Raw genomic sequence first — 23,106 nt, forward strand, 5'->3', positions numbered from 1 at the left:
GTTCGTTGATCTCTGCCCCCGCAATAATTGGCATGCTTCTACGAGAAGCAGCGCGATCATTGTGAAAAAAACTCAGTTTCCCAGCCTCCCTTCCTGCAAGCGTCCTTCCGACGCTTGCAGGACGCCTAAAAAAAAATGTGGCCATCTTGTGGCCAAAAAGTAATACTACACCCAAACATTTTTTTCACATACAAATAAATTATTTTTACTATTCATTTTAACTAATTAACTCCCACTCTCCCCAATTGTTACCAATTTTTTTTTTTAATATTAAAATAAATTAAAAAAAATTACAATAAAAAAAAAACTTAAATAGTTACCTTAGGGATTGAAATCTTTAAATATTTATATCAAGAGTGTATAACACTGTTACTTTATAAATGATGGGCTTGTAATTAGGGATAGACACAAAACTGAAAAAATGCACCTTTATTTGCAAATAAAATATTGGCGCCAAACATTGTGATAGGGACATAATTTAAACGGTGTAATAACTAGGACAAATGGGCATATAAGTTACATGGATTTTAATTATAGTAGCATGCATTATTTAAAAACTATAATGGCGGAAAACTGAAAAATAATGTTTTTTTTTCCAAATGTTTTCCTATTTTCCCATTAAAACACATTTAGAATAAAATAATTCTTGGCATAATGTCCCACCTAAAGAAAGCCTAATTGGTGGTGAAATAAACAAGATATAGTTAATTTCATTGTGATAAGTAATGATAAAGTTATAGACGAATGAATGGAAGGAGCGCTGAAAGGTGAAAATTGCTCGGATGCTGAAGGGGTAAAACCCCTCAGTTGGGAAGTGGTTAAGATTGACAGAGTTGGTCCACACCATTATCTCTCTTTGAAAATCTAACATGCAGCAAAGGACCCCACAGACATTTAATATCTCAACTTTACCAACTCCTCTTGACCAACCCACTACCCAGTAAATCAAGATTTCAGGAGGAATGGGAGAGTGATCTAGAAATACAATATTCTAATGACCACTGGCAGAAACTCCTCTCCCTCAATCATAAGGGTTCCGTAAGTGTCAACACACAAGAATTAGGCTACAAGATTATAACCAGATGGTATAGGACACCAAAATTACTACACAGAATCTTCCCTTCAGTATCGGATAGATGCTGGAGATGCAATCAGTCAGAAGGCTCACTTCTTCACATTTTTTGGGAGTGCTCAAAAATTCAAACCTATTGGGCCCAGATCCACCAACTAATCAAAGACATAACGTGGGAAGAGATTCCCTTCACGCCAGCTTTGCTTCTCCTCCATGACACCGCAAACTCGAGCAAAACATACAAAAAATCTCTTGCAAGTTCACCTGATAAACGCAGCAAGAGCCCTCATTCCGGTCCATTGGAAAAAAACAGATATACCTACTATTAGGGAGTGGATTGGGAGGGTGGGAGCGGTGGAGGTCATGGAGAGAATCATAGCTTGTGCAACAGATAAAATGGAACGTTTCAACTATACATGGGCCCTATGGAATGAATTCCAGGTATCTGATAAATACAAACTCCTTATGGACACCCAGAGCTGAAGATCTACTTATTGCGACCTGAACACAAGATTCTTTAGAGTCCTGATGTAGCTCATGCTATTATCTTGTATTTGCTTCTTTTTATGTACATACCCAGGTTGTCAAGTGTAAGTACTTAAGATACAACAATGTGTATTTAGGGCTATTTTCTAACAGGACAACGAGTGCTACACACTGATATTCAACGGCACTTAAACATGTGTATATATACATAAGCAATATGTATCCAAGTTCATGTTTCTAATTTCTGGCTTTTGGATCTATCTGCTAACGCTTATAGATAATTGTTAAAACACAGAAGCTAACCTGTTTCTATTCTTAAATAAACGTTAATTGTAAAAAAAAAAAAAAAGATTGACAGAGTTTATAGCATTGAGGCAGCCTGCAACAGATAACAGTTTTTGCCAGTGCTGATTATAAAAGGATATTTACCGTATATACTTGAATATTAACAAATCCAAGTATAAACCGATGCATTAATTTTTTTCCTTTCATTTTTCTGGTGTCTGAAGGAAAAATTAATGCCTCGGTTTATACTATGATCGGTTTGACTCCAGTATAAACCTACAGTTGAAATCTAGCCCGATACGTTCAACATCCCCATCCACATATTGCTTCTCTGGTGGTCTAGTTCTCCCGTTCCCCATATAGTGTTCCTTGGTGTGTCTAGTCAACCCTCTTCCAACGCACCTGGTGCCTAGTGATCTCCTCTCCCTCTCTACTTCCCGGTTTGCAGAACCAGGAATCAGAGAGAGAGCTGCAAACACTAGAAGGCAAATCCACTGGAAGGCAGTGGTAAGTCGCTGTGCAGTGTCGCATGACCCTGGATCAGGTAAGATTGCTCTTAAACTGCCCCTTCTGCCATTACTTTGCAATTAGGGGCCACATGGAGCAGAGCTGTGGGGTCTGGTAAAATTCTCAGACTCCTAATAAATGTAAGCTGTAATTAAAAGAGGAAATATGGTCAAATGTTCCTTTTCTCAGAGAATAGTCATGATAAATAACTTCTACATACAGTCATTGCAGTGCTTAGTCCACAAAAATGAAATCAACCATTTTTTTATTTAGATATACATATCGAATTGTGACTGTATAGCTTATGTGTACACAGGAATCTTTTATATATGTTATGGCCAAAACCAGAAATCGGCCAATTCTAGAATTGGCCGGCCGTTTCTAGAACTGGCCGATTTGACGTCGGCCAAAGTCCAAAATGCTGGGAATTTCTGACATTGGCCGGCCAGTTCTAGAAACGGCCAAAGTCAGTCGGCCAAAGTCCAAAACGCACAAATCCCAGAACATCCTGGGTCCTGTCCAGCACCGTGAATGGCACTCGGAACTTCCTCTCTGCTCTGAAAGATGCAGCATAATAATCTTTTTAAAGAAAAGCATTTCTTAGTTACAGCTGATACAAATCCTGCAATAAATCGGCAGTGTGTCTACATCCTGCTTTCTTGGGAGCAGACATATTGATAACATCCTGTGCTTTTAAATTAGCTGCTCTGCTGTGGCAGTCAGGTGACACAGGGGAGAGATCAAATTACAGTGGTGATTAGTCATAGATGAAGGGGGCTTTTCTGGGTGCTTTGCTGGGCACTTTGCATGGCTGTGGGTGCTTTGCTGGGGGGCTGTGCATGGCTGGGGGTGCTTTGCTCGGGGGCTGTGCATGGCTGGGGGTGCTTTGCTGGGGGGCTGTGCATGGCTTCGGGGAGGTGTCTTTGCTGGGTGCTTTGCATAAATGCAGGTGCTTTTCTGGGGGGCTGTGCGTGGCTGTGGGTGCTTTGCTGGGGGGCTATGCATGGCTGGGGGTGCTTTGCTGGGGGGCTGTGCATGGCTTCGGGGAGGTGTCTTTGCTGGGGGGCTATGCATAAATGCAGGTGCTTTTCTGGGGGGCTGTGGGTGGCTGTGGGTGCTTTTCTGGGGGGCTGTGCGTGGCTGTGGGTGCTTTTCTGGGGGGCTGTGCATGGCTGTGGGTGCTTTTCTGGGGGGCTGTGCGTGGCTAGGGGTGCTTTGCTGGGGGGCTGTGCATGGCTGTGGGTGCTTTGCTGGGGGGCTATGCATGGCTGTGGGTGCTTTGCTGGGGGGCTATGCATGGCTGTGGGTGCTTTGCTGGGGGGCTATGCATGGCTGGGGGGTATTTGATGGCTGGAAATGCATGGTCGGGGGGGGGGGGGGCTATGGGCTTTGCTGGGTGCCTTGCATAGCTGGGGGTGATTTGCTGGGCTGGGGGAGCTTTGCTGCAGACCTCCAATCAGGGCGACCAGAGAGGTGGAGAAAGGCAGAGCAGCGCAGCGCACTCGCTACCCGCCCGGACCCATACACTTCATATGCGGAAGTGTTCAATGACACTTCTGCATTGAAGTGTTCGGGTCCTGCGGGTCTCGCGTGAGCTGGCAGCTGCTCTGCCTCTCTCTGCCTCGCTGGTGCGGTCGCCCTGATCGGAGGTCTGAGTAGCGGGGGAGGAGAGGGGAGCTGAGATTTCTGGCGGTGGGGAGAGGAGAGCAGCTGGCCGGCAGTAAGGGGGACTTCGGGACTTGGCCGGCCGGGTGAAATCACAACGCGTTCTGGCCGGCCAAAGTCCGATAATCACACACATTTCTTACTTTGGCCGCATGAGCCGGCCACTTCGCATTCTGACCGGCCAGAACCCGAAGTAGCCAGACTTCGGGTTCTGGCCGTAACATATATAATAAATAACATCGCTGCTGTAAGAATAAAGCCTGATAAGTAGTTGTAAAGTCTCTAAATGGGAGTCTGGATAACCCCCTTTGAGGTGTGATCAGGCAACCAGGTTATAGATCAAGAAATCCACTGTGTAGAAAAGAGAGAGCGCTTTGAAAACAAACAGTTCACTTGCTGACTTGCATCAGGGAGTGAATTAAAAAACGCTCTAGAAAAGCACTTTTCACAAAAACGCAACGCCCTCCCAAGCATCGGGAATCGAAAAAAAAACTGCATCAAACAAAAGCCCAACTTAACGCTAATGGAGCGCAGCGCAATGTGAACTAGACCTTAAAGCACATGTTTTCAAGCACATCTTCCAGATATGCTTCATAGCCCTGGAATTGTTTTTTTTTTTTCATTTGTTTATTATTTAAAAACCATGATGAAAAACAGTGAAAATCAGAGCATTGGACAGGACTCCTTGATGTTTTTTTTAAAAAACACTTTGTTATCCTCAACCTTTGCATCTTAATACATTGCCATTCCAGTACTACATACATTGCTGGGTCACCTTCCAGTGCATCATCCAGTAACCTTCCTGTGTCCAAGCACAATGTCATCGGAGATGAAGTGTGAAAGCAGACAAGCTAAGAGCAGAAGATTGTGACCTTTCCTCAGTGTTGTCTAAGAAGTGATGTTCACATCTTACAAGTTATGTGTATGTTGTTGAAGCATGAAATAAACAAAAATAATATATATATATATATATATATATATATATATATATATATACATACAGTGGTGTGAAAAACGATTTGCCCCCTTCCTGATTTCTTATTCTTTTGCATGTTTGTTACACATAAATGTTTCTGCTCATCAAAAAACGTTAACTATTAGTCAAAGATAACATAATTGAACACAAAATGCAGTTTTAAATGATGTTTTTTATTATTTAGTGAGAAAAAAAACTCAAAACCTACATGGCCCCGTGTGAAAAAGAAATTGCCCCCTGAACCTAATAACTGGTTGGGCCACCCTTAGCAGCAATAACTGCAATCAAGCGTTAGCGATAACTTGCAACGAGTCTTTTACAGCGCTCTGGAGGAATTTTGGACCACTCATCTTTGCAGAATTGTTGTAATTCAGCTTTTTTTGAGGGTTTTCTAGCATGAACCGCCTTTTTAAGGTCATGCCACAACATCTCAATAAGATTCAGGTCAGGACTTTGACTAGGCCACTCCAAAGTCTTCATTTTGTTTTTCTTCAGCCATTCAGAAGTGGATTTGCTGGTGTGTTTTGGGTCATTGTCCTGCTGCACCACCCAAGATCGCTTCAGCTTGAGTTGACGAACAGATTGCCGGACATTCTCCTTCAGGATTTTTTGGTAGACAGTAGAATTCATGGTTCCATCTATCACAGCAAGCCTTCCAGGTCCTGAAGCAGCAAAACAACCCCAGACCATCACACTACCACCACCATATTTTACTGTTGGTATGATGTTCTTTTGCTGAAATGCTGTGTTACTTCTACGCCAGATGTAACGGGACATGCACCTTCCAAAAAGTTCAACTTTTGTCTCGTTGGTCCACAAGGTATTTTCCCAAAAGTCTTGGCAATCACTGAAATGTTTTTTTAGCAAAATTGAGACGAGCCTTAATGTTCTTTTTGCTTAAAAGTGGTTTGCGCCTTGGATATCTGCCATGCAGGCCATTTTTGCCCAGTCTCTTTCTTATGGTGGAGTCGTGAACACTGATCTTAATTGAGGCAAGTGAGGCCTGCAGTTCTTTAGATGTTGTCCTGGGGTCTTTTGTGGCCTCTCGGATGAGTTTTCTCTGCGCTCTTGGGATAATTTTGGTCGGCCGGCTACTCCTGGGAAGGTTCATCACTGTTCAATGTTTTTGCCATTTGTGGATAATGGCCCTCACTGTGGTTTGCTGGAGTCCCAAAGCTTTAGAATTGGCTTTATAACCTTTACCAGTCTGATAGATCTCAATTACAGTATTTTGTTCTCATTTGTTCTTGAATTTCTTTGGATCTTGGCATGATGTCTAGCTTTTGAGGTGCTTTTGGACTACTCTGTGTCAGAAAGCTCCTATTTAAGTGATTTCTTGATTGAAACGGGTGTGGCAGTAATCAGGCCAGGGGGTGACTACAGAAATTGAACTCCGGTGTGATAATCCACAGTTAAGTTATTTTTTAACAAGAGCGGCAATCACTTTTTCACACAGGGCCATGTAGATTTGGAGGTTTTTTTTCTCACTAAATAATAAAAACCATCATTTAAAACTGCATTTTGTGTTCAATTATGTTATCTTTGACTAATACCGGTAGTTAACGGTTTTTGATGAGCAGAAACATTTAGGTGTGACAAACATGCTAAAGAATAAGAAATCAGGAAGGGGGCAAATAGTTTTTCACATCACTGTATATATATATCTACGAGTTGATGAAAAAAAGTGTTTATCTGTAACACTCTTACCATTAGTTCAATTGATCCAGGAAATGTATGTATAGGCCTATGTACTGTATGAAAAATAGTGATGTGTCATGAGATCGTAATTTTTCCAGTACTCTAATGGGAGTGTCATATACAGTAAAGGCCATTCCTATTTTTTTTCAATACTTTATGGCCAATAAAATGCTGCAGAAGATGTTAGCAATAAGAAAAAATATGTATCAAGCACCCAAAAGCAGGGAAATTAGTTCAATGTGCTATGACCTTAAGCAACCCCACACTATGGGTTAGTATATGTATACACAATAATATTGGTAATAATAGTAAATACATTTTCATTACTGTATAGAAGAAAAAAAAATACAAAATTTTTACTTTTTTGTTATGTCAAATTCCCACTATAATAACAATAGAAAACACATATACAATAATATGAAAGTACTTTAACCAGTGGTCCACTACTGTGCAGATAAACTCAGCAATTATAACCAATATTATTTTGGAGCTTCCATCTATTGAGTACTTAGATGCTGTTATTTTGTAAGTAAGCCGACAAATCATTCAACTAGATGCATAACATTTAATGATCTATTTCAGGAGGTTTTATTTTATGAAATATGCTACATTTTTGTTGCTTTTTCAGTTGGGAACGGTACATTGTGGGGAATAATTTACAGTAGAAGTAAAAAGTATGCAAACCCTTTGGAATTATATGGATTTCTGCACAAATTGGTCATAAAATGTGATCTGATCTTCATCTAAGCCACAACAATAGACAATCACAGTCTGCTTAAACTAATACCACCATAATAATTAAATGTTTCCATGTTTTTATTGAACACTCCATGTAAACATTCACAGTGCAGGTGGAAAAAGTATGTGAACCCCTAGACTAATGACATCTCCAAGAGCTAATTGGAGTCCAATCAATGAGATGAGATTGGAGATGTTGGTTACAGCTGTCCTGCCCTATAAAAAACACACCAGTTTTGGGTTTGCTTTTTCCAAGAAGCATTGCCTGATATGAATGATTTCTCCCACAAAAGAGCTCTCAGAAGACCTACGATTAAGAATTTTGACTTGCATAAAGCTGGAAAGGGTTATAAAAGTATCTCCAAAAGCCTTGCTGTTCATCAGTCCACGGTAAGACAAATTATCTAAATATGGAAAAAGTTCAGCACTGCTACTACTCTCCCTAGGAGTGCCTGTCCTCTAAAGATGACTGCAAGAGCACAGTGCAGAATGCTCACTGAAGTGAAGAAAAATCCTTGAGTGTCAGCTAAAGACTTACAAAAGTCTCTGGCATATGCTAGCATCCTTGTTAGCCAGTCTATGATACGTAAAACACTAAACAAGAATGGAGTTCATGGGAGGATATCACAGAGTAAGCCACTGCTGTCCCCAAAAATTGCTGCATTTTTAAAGTTTGCAAAAGGGTACCTGGATGTTCCACAGCGGTATTGGCAAAATGTTCTGTGGACAGATGAAACAAAAGTCGACTTGTTTGGAAGAAACACACAATACTATGTGAGGAAAAAATGAAGCACAGCACACGAACATCAAAACCTCATCCCAACTGTGAAGTATGGGGGTGGGGGCATCATGATTTGGGGCTTTTTTGCTGCATCAGGACCTGGACAGATTCCTATCATTGAAGGAAAAATTAATTCCCAAGTTTATCAAGACATTTTGCAGGAGAAAGTGGGTAGTGGGTGTCAGGACACCTTCTGAAAAAGGACACAGGGAACAACAACAGGGAGCCCAATGGTGCAGTACGTCAATACAATTGGGTAATTGTAGTAAGTGAAAATCTACTCACAAAGGTAGGTTGCAGAGGGGCAACCGACCGCAGGAAGCAGGTGGAGACAATAAACCCGACTCCACTCGGGGAGGTCACCGAGGACCTGGATGCGGTCGCACTCCTTGGGTAAAAAAGGAGGACAGGTGTCCACCGTGGTGTACACCACGCGTGGTCTGTCTCCACCCCTCAAACGGGACACGTATGGGGGTACAAGATGCACTAGACAATGGTAAAGAGGCGCCCTAATCGTAGATAAAAGCATCTAAAAACAGTTTAAAATTGATAAAAACGTGAGGTAGCTTACCTCAATGACGACAAATCTTTGTAGTAAACAAAAGATTTATTATAGCACAGGCAAAGCATCTTCTGCTGAGCTTCAGTCGGTGGACGGATGGCCTTAAGTTCTCCTGCAAAATGCACTAGACAATGGTAAAGAGGCGCCCTAATCGTAGATAAAAGCATCTAAAAACAGTTTCAAATTGACAAAAACGTGAGGTAGCTTACCTCAATGACGACAAATCTTTGTAGTAAACAAAAGATTTATTATAGCACAGGCAAAGCCTGTGCTATAATAAATCTTTTGTTTACTACAAAGATTTGTCGTCATTGAGGTAAGCTACCTCACGTTTTTGTCAATTTGAAACTGTTTTTAGATGCTTTTATCTACGATTAGGGCGCCTCTTTACCATTGTCTAGTGCATTTTGCAGGAGAACTTAAGGCCATCCGTCCACCGACTGAAGCTCAGCAGAAGATGGTAGTTGCAACAGGACAGCAACCCAAAGCATAAAAGTAAATCAACAACAGAATGGCTTAAACATAAGAAAATATGCCCTCTGGGGTGGCCCAGTCAGAGTCCTGACCTCATCCCGATTGAGGTGTTGTGGCATGACACCAATAAAGCGATTTACACCAGACATCCCAAGAATAATGCTGAATTTGAAACAGTTTTGTAAAGAGGAATGGTCAAAAATTACTCCTGACCGTTGTGCACATCTGATCTGCAACTACAGGAAGCATTTGGTTGAAGTTATTGCTGCCAACGGAGGTTCAACCAGTTAGTAAATCCAAGGGTTCACATACTTTTTCCACCTGCACTTTGAATGTTTACATGGTGTGTTTAATGAAAACATGGAAACATTTAATTTTTTGTGTGGTATTAATTTAACTACCTTAAGACTGCGTGACCGCGGCGGCAGCCCCAGGACCGCCTAACGCCAATTGGCGTCAAGTCCTGGGGTCGGCTACTGTAGGAGATCGTGCGCAGGCTTGGAGCTCCGGCTTCAGTCTCCCAGCGGTGATCGCCGCTCGGGAGACTGTTAGACGGCGAAACTTTTTACTTGGTGCAGTGCTGCAATCTGCAGCAGCACTGTACTGGGGAAAGCAGTGTGACACGGCTGTCCCCTCTGTTGCTGTGGAGGTGATCGGCTGTCATAGGCTGAAGCCTATGACAGCTGATCACACTGATTGGTTGGCTGGTGGGGGGAGGGAGGGAGGGGGGATGGTAAAATAAAAAAATAGTAAAAAATATTGTTAAAATAAAGAAATATTTATTTAAAAAAAAAAAAAACACCTGGGGGGCGATCAGACCCCACCAACAGAGAGCTCTGTTGGTGGGGAGGAAAGGAGTGGGGGATCACTTGTGTGCTGAGTTGTGCAGCCCTCTACAGATCGAACTCACTGAAATCCGCGCATGGAGATTTCGGCGCAGCCGGCGCTACCATAGGCCGTAATAGGAATATAGGTATTACGGATATAGCAGCGCACAGAGTAACTTCGGTGCTGAAGTTCTTTTAAAACACTATAATTCGGCCTCCAGCAATTGCTGGAAGCCGAATTATTTCATTCCCCACCATCCATGGCGGCCTGGAGGGGGAATAGTATTTAATACGGCCGGGACTTGTGCGCTAGCAGGATCAGCCATATACTGGCTGTATCCTGTGCCCAAGTCTCCTGCGCCATTCTCTCTCGTATGCCTGCAGCTGGCCTTAAAGCTGCAGTGACCAATTTATCAAAACATGGCCTGGTCTTTAGGGGGGTTTAACACTGCGGTCCTCAAGTGGTTCAGCAGACTGATTGTTTATTGTTGTGATTTGTGCAGAAATCCATATAATTCCAAAGGGTTCACATACTTTTTACTGCTACTGTATATATAACTAAAAAAACATCACAGGAGCTGCTGCAAAATGTGTAGAGGCTTTTCATATCTCATTTCACAAGCTTCAGACATTCCTGGTTTGCTTGTTAATTTTTAATGCTAGTTGGCATTAATTTTTAATAACAATTAATCAAAATCCTATAAGTCAGAAACTCCTCCAGTGTTTTCAGTATAAGCACACAATGTAGTAAAGAGATACACAAGCAGTTATGAGTCCAACATTTTCATTTGTGCCATATTACAGTGAAATACTGTATGTGAGAGTACAATCCAAACACCCTTCAATAAATTGTCACTAACTGCAGGTGATCCTGCTTTCCAAAGTACTGTTTAAAGACAATGGCCTCAATTTTGGTAGCTATGTGCGGTAAATATTTTTTTGTTGGTAAAATGCCTCATGCTGTCCTCCTTTTTTTTTTCTTTTTTTTTTTTTTTACTAATTCTGAAAGATTTTTCCGCATTTCCGTAAAACATGCGGAAAACGCATTAAGTGCAGTAAAAAATATAGGTGTGTCAGTGGTAAGCGTGCGGTAATTAAATAGAAGTCTTTAACCACTTCAGCTCCAAGGGTTTTTCCCCTTAAAAAAACAGAGCAATTTTCACCTTTCAGCGCTCCTTCCATTCATTTGCCTATAATTTTATTACTACTTATCACAACGAAACAATCTATATCTTTTTTTTGCCACCAGTTAGGCTTTCTTTGGGGGCAACTTTTTGCTCAGAATTATTTTATCATAACTGCGTTTTAACAGGAAAAATAAGAACAAAATAAATGGAAAAAATGCATTATTTTTCAGTTTTCGGCCATTATAGTTTTAAAATAATACATGCTACTGTAATTAAAACCCACACATTTTATTTGCAACATTTAAAATATTTCCCTAGTACAACGTATGTCGCCAATATTTTATTTGGAAATAAAGGTGCATTTTTTCAGTTTTGCACCCGTCACTATTTACAAGCCCATAGTTTCAAAATTAACAGTAGTATACCCTCTTGACATACATATTAAAAAAAAAAGTTCAGTCCCTAAGGTAACTATTTATGTATTTTTTTTTTTAATTGTCTTTTTTTTTTAAACCAAAAAATATTGGGTAATCATGGGATAGTGTGGGAGGTAATGTGTTAATTTAAAATGTATTTGTGGGTCTTTTTTTAAAAAAAAAAACAACTGTTAGCCATACAATGCATTAATAAAAAAAAAAAAACACATAAGCAATTAGATAATTACTTGCTCTACTTACTTAACAGATGTATTGCGCTGTCCACTGTTTAATTCAAATTTTACAACGTTTGTAAAATCCAGTGACTTCTGGTTCTGGTGGTGGCCATCTTGGATCCCATATGCTTAAGTATTCCCCCTGGCATCCCCTCTCCTCCCCGCACTATTACAGAGCAGAGCGGGGAGTGATAAAGGCAGTGCAGACCGACTCACCTACTAATAGTTCCAAGCACTGAAGTCCACGTTATGCAGCACATCTTTCTCCCCCTGAATGCCCCTCGGCATCCCTTCTCCTCCCTGCTCTATTACAGAGCAGAGCGGGGAAAGATAAAGCCAGCACACACAGACTCACTTCCTTATGGTTCCACGCACTGGAGTTCCCATCTATACTCTCTGCACTGCCTCCGGTGGTAGTGCAGAGATTATTATAAAATGATACAGCGCTCACCACCTTAATGTCACCAAGATCTAGATCGCTGTGTGCTGCCAAGAGGGGTCAAACAAAAGTCCTTTCCTCACACCAAAGTCCACGTTATGCAGCTGCGCCTCTAGTGAATATTCCAAATTTTCGTTAAGAACAAGCCTATTTAGACCTAGAATGGAAAGAGCAGGTACATAGCGGGTAACTTCTAAGCACAGTACACCCTTGTGCCAATCAAACACACTGTGCCAAAGGTCACTGCCACCACATGCGGGATGGGGACATCCACTCCCCTTCTAGTTCCCTGCTCACCAGATTCCTTCTTGTCTCTATGCGTATTAATTAACATCCAGTATCTGTAAGCTTAACACACAAGTGCTCCTCATAGCGTAAAAATGCTTTTTAATCTGGCTCGGCGGTCCCAAATAAAATATGCGTACCATATAAAAAGATAAAAACAGCGTATCTCACAAGTCCTACATGCGGCGATCAGGTCTTTGCGGGCACTCGCATACTAATAGCGGTAGCAAGGCGTGCGTGTCATAGCCCCTGATGACTCACGCCCCCAGTGATGAAACGCGTTGGGCGGAGCCTAGACATGCACGCTACCCGGTCAACACTACATGGAGAATGGAGCACAAGCGGGGAGGTGAAAAGACCTGATCCGCCGCATATAGGACTTGTGAGATATGCTGTTTTTATCTTTTTATATGGTACGCATATTTTATTTGGGGCCGCTGAGACAGATTAAAAAGCATTTTTACGCTATGAGGAGCACTTGTGTGTTATGCTTACAGATACTGGATGTTAATTGATATGCATAGAGACCAGAAGGAATCTGGTGAGCAAGGAAGTAGAAGGTGAGTGAATGTCCACGTCCCGCATGTGGTGGCAGTGACCTTTGGCACAGTGTGTTTGATTGGCACAAGGGTGTACTGTGCTTAGAAGTTACCCGCTATGTACCTGCTCATTCCATTCTAGGTCTAAATAGGCTTGTTCTTAACGAAAATCTGGAATATTCACTAGAGGCGCAGCTGCATAACGTGGACTTTGGTGTGAGGAAAGGACTTTTGTTTGACCCCTCTTGGCAGCACACAGCGATCTAGATCTTGGTGACATTGAGGTGGTGAGCGCTGTATCATTTTATAATAATCTCTGCACTACCACCGGAGGCAGTGCAGAGAGTATAGATGGGAACTCCAGTGCGTGGAACCATAAGGAAGTGAGTCTGTGTGTGCTGGCTTTATCTTTCCCCGCTCTGCTCTGTAATAGTGCAGAGAGGAGAAGGGATGCCGAGGGGCATTCAGGGGGAGAAAGATGTGGCTGGAGCGCGGACATGGCACACTGCAGGAGGGGGGCCGAGGACAGTGTCAGGGGACAGCTTCTGGCCCCCCTTCCTGCGCCCTGGCAGCTGGCAGTGACGAGAGTTACAGAGACTTCAAGCAAAAAGGTGAGATTGATTTTAGACTTTTATATTGCCTCTTTAGCATCCATTTTACTTGTAGAACAGCTACTTATAGAGAATTGATTTTAGATTTTATGCCTAACTGTTACTCTTTAAATTAAATGTGTGTAGGTGTAATTTTACTATTTGGCCACAAGATGTCCTCGCACATTACCTCCTATTGCGTCTGTATAGTACGCTAAATAGGAAGTAGAGCGTGCATGGGTTCCGTCTGAAGTATACAAAAGATCAGGATTTCTCTTTGATGTCTGCGACCATTCATATGGGGACAGAGATTAATGAATGGGAAACAGCGTTCCCATTCATTCATCTCACGTTTAACGATCGGTATCAATAACGAGCGCAGTGGGGAGAGTGGGATTGCGCGGCAGGAAGGGACGTAGTAGCTACGTCTCTTCAGGGGGAAGAGGATTTTGCAGGGACATAGTTACCCGTCCCTGGGGAGGAGAACTGGTTAGTTGTCTTCCATACGTTTTTTTTTGTTTGTTTTTTTTTAGGGGGGAGGTGCATTTGATTATGTAGCAACCTATGAAAAGTATAGTTATATGCATCCCCTATAAAAAAAACAGTAAATATTTGGAGTTTTATTGCTACTATTCTTTTCTATTACACAGAATAGGAACTCCACTAAAAACTGCAAGATGCGTACAAGTTGACTTTGCTGGCAGGTAAAGACAGGTCTTAAACTAATACATTATGTGCTGACATGCCCCCTAATTTCCATGAGAATAGCGAATTTTGGTAAAAGTAATGCAAATTATCGCACAAATTACTGCATAATTTATCATGCGGTAATTCATGACTAAAACTTCCTGCATGCGGTAAGACAGGACTAAAATCTACCAGAATTGCTAAATACATTACCGCATGCGGTAAATTACCATACATTAGGTAATTTACTCGAAAACCCTACCAGAATTAAGGCCAGTGTCACTGAATAGAAACCTTATGACCCATCTATCCAAAAAGGAATTGATTTGTTTTTTTGTATTTAGCACCATGCACTTGGTGGTTGTTCTCATAAAGCCACAATATAAGTTGAAATATGCCACATTAGCCTGGCTGTATTTTTTTAAACAGTGTAATTTTTCTGCTGCTTTATAAGAAAGCATTTCTGCAAAAACAAACAGAACAGTAACTAGTGCACATGAGTTGTGAGCTGAGGTTGACTAGACTAGAATTTGTTGTTTTTTTCCTGGGAGGGTCGGCTAGACAACACTTACTATATGTTGGGGGCTGACCACATCATTGAGGGCCACTGGAAACAAAGGCTTCCCATGCTGTCCTCCGGACCACTGCTACTGCCGGGGACCCTCCTTCAAATCGTGGCCGCGCTCCTCTTCATGCATGAGCGCAAGCATGCTGCACTCACGTGAGCATAGGCACACCTGCACAGTAGCACCAAGCTGCTCGTGCACGATCTTCCAGAGGGTCCTCACACTGTTCTTTGAACATCCGCTGCTGCCTGGGACCCTCCGGAACATCATGGCCATACCTGCACAGTTGCACGAAGCTGCTCATGCACTAGTGGCTCCAGCATACTGTGCAGACGTGCTCACACAGGTGCAATATGCTTGTCAACGGTGGACCGACGGCAGCATGGGAAGTCTCTGCAAAATTCAGAGGCTTCCGCCTTCTTAGGTAAGCATTTGATTTTTGATACAAGGTTCATGTCTGGTACAGTTTAATTCAAAAATCAGGTTCAGCTGGAGTTCCTTACTACATAAGTTGATTTAGTTGTCGCTGTAAATACACAGTGGGAATTTTTTTGTGTCTTTGTAATAGTAGACTTACTCTAGTAATAAACTTAATGCACGCTTGTAAACTGAGTACATTTGGCTATATTTATTCTTTCAAAATATTCTTGGGATACACAGTAACAATTTAGACACCAGGGTGTTTATTAGATATGACTTGCTTATCTTTACACAAAAGTGCGGGGGATAATAAATGCCTACAGTACAGGTAGAGTTTCTAAAGACAGCACATTCTGTCATGTGTAGCTTTATAAACAAGAATATTCTCAGTGGTTACCAGTCATTCTCATTTATAAAGAATGATAGAACTTCTTGCTATCTCCATGATCTTGCCTCATTTTCCTGTTTGCCCAGTAGTGATAGAATTGTGACACATGATTGATTTGTTTTCACAGTGTCTGAATTGCATAAAATGGTTTTCCAATTACAGTAGACAGGGGCATTTTTTCATGTATCAAGAGTTATCAGCTAGAAAGAAAGTGAAATAGTGTATTTATTATGTTTGTTACTCCTAAATATCAGAGATTGGCTTTATGAAATGTCTGTAAATTCTTCCTCAGGACTGGAAGTGAGATGGGTAGATGCCTACTTCCCATTTACACACCCATCATTTGAGATGGAGATCAAGTTTCAAGGTGAATGGATGGAAGTTCTGGGGTGTGGTGTCATGGAACAGAAACTAGTGAATTCTGGTAAGCTAGAACTTTTATCTAAATATTCATTTATTTTCGGTATATGTTTCTAAGCAATTAGGCCCATTTCAAAAACATGACCTAGAATGTGCATACCATGTCAGCAGCCCAAGGCCGCCCTTGCACAAGTCCAAAAATGCTGCAGTTCAGCAATGGCCGAGGCTCCACGCCTGTGCACTGGGCAACTGTCAAAAATGCAGACCATGAACGCAGGTACTCAGGGAAATTTTTAAGCAGAGTAATCCACCAGATGTTATCTTTTATCTTTCCTTATTTTTTTCAGTTTTAACAATCCCTGTGTAATGAAACAGGAGTTGCTGGCTCTCCTGTATAGGAAGATTTTTGCTGTATCACTTTACTCGTGTTGCTGGCTGTCAATTTTCAATCCATGGCTACATTTTGCTGGGCATTTATGACTGGTGTCTCTATATCCTATGTGAGTCCACATCCCCTCCTAGCAGCTATCCATGTAGAAGCACCTTACAGCCATGATGGAGCCCACAAAGGAATTTTTGTCCATAGTGAAATTGTTTAAACAAATTGTAGAGATGAGAATCTTAATTCAAGAAGTATGTCCGGGATACCTCCAACTAGAAGAAAAAGTCCTGATTTTTGATTCCCCAACTACGTTTACCATTTGGAATTGAGTTTGCTCTTTGATCTAAATACTAACTCTGAGCCATGGATTCAGAAAATATTTAAGGTCATGGTATCAGGCAAATAGCCAGGCAACATTTTTTTTAAAAGCAATAAGCTGTTGCACGTTCTGTTTCTTTTTTTAAAACTCAGTCATTTAACAGGAGCGGTTACGGTCATTACCTCAACAAATTAGCCAAATCCTACTCTGTGTTAATGTAAATAATATATTATTTTGATAAAACATGAATCTGTGAAAGTATAGTTATACAACACTTGCTTTCTCAGCAGTCCTGTGCTATCACGCTAGATCTCATCATGAGAATTTTTCTAGTTTTGGCTGCAAAAAAGGTACTGACTGATATCAAACATGGACATACAAGCTTTGAAGTTCTAACATCTTCTTTGGATCATGCCATGATTTGCATTACATACAGGGATAACTAATCAGCCAGGTGTTTCGTAGGCACACACTTGCTCTTTAAAATATGCAGATATTTAAATTGAATATAAGTTGTGGGTTTTGAATTAACTTTAAAATGTATGGAGTATACATATGCATGTACACATATCTTTCTGTTCTAAAAGAATAAGCTGATGAACAGATGGCAAGGAGAAATGATCGGTATTGTTATGCTGTTACCTCTAAATGTACTGTTTTCCACTGAATTTTACTTAAAGTGTACCAGAAATGATGACAACAACAAATTCACTCAGTCAGGTCCATAAATATTGGGACATCAACACATTTCTTATGTTTTTGGCTCTATACACAACCACAATGGATTTGAAATGAAACAAACAGGATGTGATTTAACTGCAGACTGTTGGCTTTAATTTGAGGGTATTTACAGCCAAATCAGGTGAATGGTGTACGAATTACAACAGTTTGCATATGTGCCTCCTACTTATTAAGGGAGCAAAAGTCATAGGACAAATGGCTTCTCAGCTTTTCCATGGCCAGGTGTGTGTTATTCCCTCATTATCTCAATTACAGTGAGCATTTATGGTAGATATAGTACTCACCCCTCATTGGTGGATAAAGTGACTGACAGTCATTTGGACCAATAGGTGTATCCAAAAAGGTGGGCATGGATGTCAGGTGACTTAGCTCCTCCCCTAGGTTCTAGTGATGGTATAAAAGGATCAGTTTGAGGAGCCTCTCGTTTGGCTGCTATCATATAGCCATGATGCATATAGTACTCACTCCTCATTGGTGGATAAAGTGACTGACGGTCATTTGGACCAATAGGTGTATCCAAAAAGGTGGGCATGGATGTCAGGTGACTTAGCTCCTCCCCTAGGTCCTAGTGATTGTATAAAAGGATCAGTTTGAGGAGCCTCTCGTTTGGCTGCTATCATATAGCCATGATGCTATTTTGATGTACTGAAATGATATGATTGTATATATTTGCACCTTAGCACGTTTTGCACTCAGCACTTATGTATAGCTCCCTTGAAAAAGCTTCCCTCGGGAAGTGAAACATGTCGGGTTTTTGGTGGGGGTAGTGTTATTTATGTACATTTAGATTTGCTAGGAAGACTTTGAGGATTCTTATCTAGGAGTTCTCTCAGCCACTTTCATTTACCACAGTCTCCTCAGCATTTCTTTATTCAGACATCATGTTCTTTTAACTTCATTGTAGTGTTCAAATAATTTAAGCAATTTGAATTAAAAGTTAAATTTTAGTCCCAGACAGGGATATACTTGTGTATTCTTACCCAGTCAGGCTCTGTGTTTGGCAAATACAATGTCTGTTTTTTAATTACGGTAGCATGTATTATTTTAAACCTATAATGGCTGAAAACTGAGAAATAATACATTTATTTCCATTGTTTTCTTATTATTCCCGTTATAAAGTAACGGGATAATATTATTGTTCCCGCAGATAGAATAAAATAACACTTATCAAAAAGTACCCCCCAAAGAAAACCTAATTGGTGGCCAAAAAAACAAGATATAGATTGTTTTGTTGTGATAAGTAGTAATAAAGTAATAGGTAAATGAATGGAAGGAGCGATGACAGGTGAAAATTGCTCTGTTTTTTTAAGGGGTAAAAGCCTTGGAGGTGAAGTGGTAAAAGCTGACAGTCTGCAGTTAAAGGACATCGTATATGTTTCATCTCAAATCCATTGTGGTTGTGTATAGAGCCAAAAATGTTGGAATTGTGTCGATGTTCCAATATTTATGGACCTTACTGTACATACCTGGGGCTTCCTCCAGCCCCCTCCGGCCTGATCGCTTCCCTCGGCGCCATCCTCCGCCTCCTGGATCTTCGGTAATAGGTCCCGGTATCTTCGGCCAGTCTGTGCATATGCAGTGTGGCTGCACATGCTTTCCCACCCAGGAGAGTTCTGTGTGTGCGCAGTAGCAGTAGCAGGGGCAGAAAGCTCCCGTTGACAGGAGCAGGGTGGCCGTGCATGGCCGGGCTGCGCATGTGCAGTAAGCCCCTACTGGCCAAGATACCGGGACCCGTTACTGAAGATCCAAGAGGAAGAGGACGGAGCCGAGGGAGCGATCGGGCCACATGGGGCTGGAGGAAGCCCCAGTTATGTATGAATTTTTTTTGTCATCTCTGGTTTCCTTTAACCTCCTTAACGGTAACCCCGTGCTGGACACGGGGTAAGCTGCCGGAGGGTGCCGCTCAGGCCCTGCTGGGCCGATTTGCATCATTTTTTTTTCAAACACGCAGCTAGCACTTTGCTAGCTGCGTGTTTGTTGCGATCGCCGCTGATGCGTCGCTACCCGCCATGATACATGGGACCCCCCCCCCCGCATACCCCTTGCGCAGCCTGGCCAATCGGCTCCAGGCCGTGCTATGGGGTGAATCGGGATTCCCTGTGACGTCACGACGTTGGCGACGTCGATGACATCACTCCGTTCGTCGCCATGGCGACGGGGGAAGCCCTCAAGGAAATCCCGTTCAGAACGGGATTTCCTTATGGGCAAGCGGCGATCGGAGGGGACGGGCGGACGCCGCGGGGAGGGGGGAAGCAAGTAGCTAGCGCTAGGCTAGTTACATGCTTAAAAAAAGAAAAAAGTGAGAAAAACCCTCCCGCGGCCGCGAAGCCGCACGATTCATACCGCCAGGGAGGTTAAAGCTCATTTTTAAATCATGCAGCTTGTGTACATACATGTGCTGCCTCTCATCAGTCCATAGGAACTAGAACATCCAGATTTACATAAGAGCAATATGGGCAAAAGACAGGCACTGTCTTCCACTGTCTTGCTAATGTTGAATGATATTTGTTAAAGTTTAATTATATTACATTACCCTCAAGTATTGAAATACACATGCACACGCACACACTATCTCATATGGATGCTGTTACTCTGTATCCAGTACAGTAGCTCAGTCTTTTTACTCGTCAGAGTGTGGTGTGCGGGGCTGCCCTTAGTTGAGAACAATGTAAAAGAGAATTGTTAATTGATATGGGCCATAAACTATTTTTTTTTTGTGAAGGCAAATTTACTAGAGAGCCTGATACTTGTGACAAACTTATCAACAGCACGTTTAGAAATATAGATATATAATGATATTTTGTAAATTTGAAAAAAAATGGAAATGAAAGCAGGAGAAGTTTGTGTAGGTGAATTGATCCTTTAATGATTCCACATTCTAGCCTAGAGTAGTGCTTACCATGACTCACAGGTCCTGACTCCTCTCTGCAAAGTGTACATGCTGTAAATACTGTAAAGAGGAAGGTGGGAAGAGGTTAAGGAGGCTACCTAAGAAATGTCCTCATTGTAAACAAGGTGAATGAATAAATTAAAGCCATGGGAGGTATCTGAATATTGATTTAGGGTGTTCTGTCTCATGCACAACAGCTAAATACATAATTAATATAGTCTTTGATGTGATGTCTTATTTTGTATGAACTGCTCTGACACAATTAGGTTATGAAAATGCAATTTTATAGAAGCCAATCTTGGCTATATTCTGCTCTGAGAAATATATATCATACATTAAAAAGGCAGTTTGGCACAACAGACTGTAGCGGGAATTATATCTATCAACCAGGAGAAGTCTGGAGGATCCAGTTTTGGCTTCGTCTCTTCTTGTTTCTTCTGATTTGTCTTTCTAATCTTTCATGGTTTTATGCACTGTTGATACTGAATTCCCAATTTTTTTTTTTGCAGCGTTACATTGGCAAATGCTATGCCTAAATACTTTCACGATTTGTACCATTTTACAAGTTTTTTTACATTTATTAATGCTCCTGTTTCAAGTATGTTAAGATATGTTGCTGGCATCAAATTGAATAGGAGTGTATATTTTTCATTAAATATTCAAACTTTTCAGATTGACAATTTGATATTGACTATTTTGAATTACATTTTTTTATGAAATCTAGGGTACGCGTGAATTCATATTAGGTTTTTTTTTTACACTTTACTTGGAGTCCCAGCTTGGCAGAATACTGTCGGGCTATATTGTGTTCAGTGACTGCACCCTTTAATTCAAGTACCTGGTAATTCTTTGTAACAGAATAGTGAGCTTGTTTACTAGTTTACGGGGATCAGGTGCTTATTCCTGACATCTCTTAATTAAAGTACTGATTCTTAATTCAGTTTTCAACTTTCTTTTTTAATTAACTGTAGGTTTTTCCTTATTTATAGGTGAGCGTGGACATTTGAGAAATTGAGCAGAATAGCCTGTGTTACAGCTACCACTATCATTCTTGTTGTGCCATTGTGTGGTTAGAAAAACACACAAGTAATAATGCAAATATTTGAACGGTTTTTCTGAGAGTTAGTGAAGGGTATGCCTGTGTATCAAGTAAGGTCAGCCTGGACCATATGTTTTGTGATGTACTTGTAATGGTTCAATTTGGACTAAAGTAAATAGCTTGTTGTGCATGTACATTTTCTTTTGTGACCTTCTCAAGTCAGTCTGATACCTTTTTGTACCGATATAGAAGGGCCCTGAATTAACAAGACTGCAATTTGCAATACCTCTGCATTTTTATGTTGGAATTGCCACAGAGGATGTGATGCATCCTGCCCATTACAGAATGCAGAAACTGAGAGCTACTAGAGGTGTTGTGGATATCGGAAGACATGCCGAGCTCCATCAATACCTCCACCTGACTACACTTTCATGAATAGGCAAACCATTTCCCTATTTATTACCATGACTCAAATTGCTTTGGGGTCAGTGTGATGCATCATTTATCAAGTATAGTATTGAATTGTGATCTGTGATAATTACTTTTTTTACAACACACTAGTGTGTGACAAGAAAACAAATGTGTTAAAATAACCCAGATCCTCCCCTTTCCAGAGCCCATTTAACCATGCAAGCTGGAAATGCCCAGGAACCCAGAACCTTTGATTATGGCACTGTGCCTCTTGACCAATAACAACACTCACTGTCTGTAACAATTCCTACCTTACCTTTGAAAGGAGGCGGGGTAATAGGCTTATGGTGCTTTCTGGTCACCCTCTGAATGAAACTGAATGTTAACCTCCTTTCTAGTACACACACCTTTTATTCAAATCCAGTAACATAATAATACATGTCTTTTTTTTCCATAAATGTTATCTTCTCCTTTGTCCTTTTAGCTTGATTATAGAATAAGAAGGTAAAAGAAGCATATGAGTAGACAGGCCATGCATGGAAAATTGAATCCTTAGCTTAGAACTTGTTTTCAAATTGAAGCAGAAACTACTAACATACCATTACTTTTTAACATAACTATGTGATTTAATTATATGCAAATCTATGGTCTGCATATCTACTGTAAAAATATATTCTAGTGAACAGAACAATAACAGGGTGAAAAAAGCGGTGCATATGGTTATATATTCAACTCTCCTAGAGGTTAAAGATGATTGTGTGATATATGGACAAATTCAGGTCATGTGCTGGTAACCAACATTTTACTGTACTGTTTTTTTAAAGCCTTAAAGTGAACCTGAGCTCTTGCACAGGACAGAATGAAACCATCGAGAAATGCACCCTGTATGTATTAAGACAGTTTAGCCTGTCTAATTCCGCCTTATCTGTGCACTGCAATTTGATTTCTCAGCTGTGGCAGCTCGGAAATCTTCTCTGCCATGGCAGAGCAATTAATTTATAAACACAGGATCTTAACAATATGTCTGCTTCCATGAAAGTAGGAAGTAGACACACTGCAGATTTATTGCAGGATTTGTATCAGCTGTAGCAACAACATTTTTTCTTTAAAAGTTATTATGCTATAGTGTATTTTTTAGAGAATAGAGGAAGTTCTGAGTTCAGGCCTGCTTTAAAGGACAACCGATGTGACATGTGACAT

The 23,106-nt window shown here is 41.1% G+C and overlaps 1 protein-coding gene across 6 annotated transcripts in view; it reads left to right on the forward strand.

Moving 5' to 3' along the window:
* FARS2 (phenylalanyl-tRNA synthetase 2, mitochondrial) overlaps positions 1-23,106 on the forward strand; it is a 405,583-nt gene that overhangs the window by 171,519 nt on the left and 210,958 nt on the right. For all 6 annotated transcript variants that reach the window (XM_068236843.1, XM_068236844.1, XM_068236845.1 and 3 more), the window contains one exon: positions 16,057-16,188. In XM_068236843.1, the coding sequence (XP_068092944.1) occupies positions 16,057-16,188 (132 nt within the window). The remainder of the gene's footprint in view (positions 1-16,056; positions 16,189-23,106) is intronic.

Source organism: Hyperolius riggenbachi, chromosome 5, assembly GCF_040937935.1.
Source record: "Hyperolius riggenbachi isolate aHypRig1 chromosome 5, aHypRig1.pri, whole genome shotgun sequence".
Lineage (NCBI taxonomy): Eukaryota > Metazoa > Chordata > Amphibia > Anura > Hyperoliidae > Hyperolius > Hyperolius riggenbachi.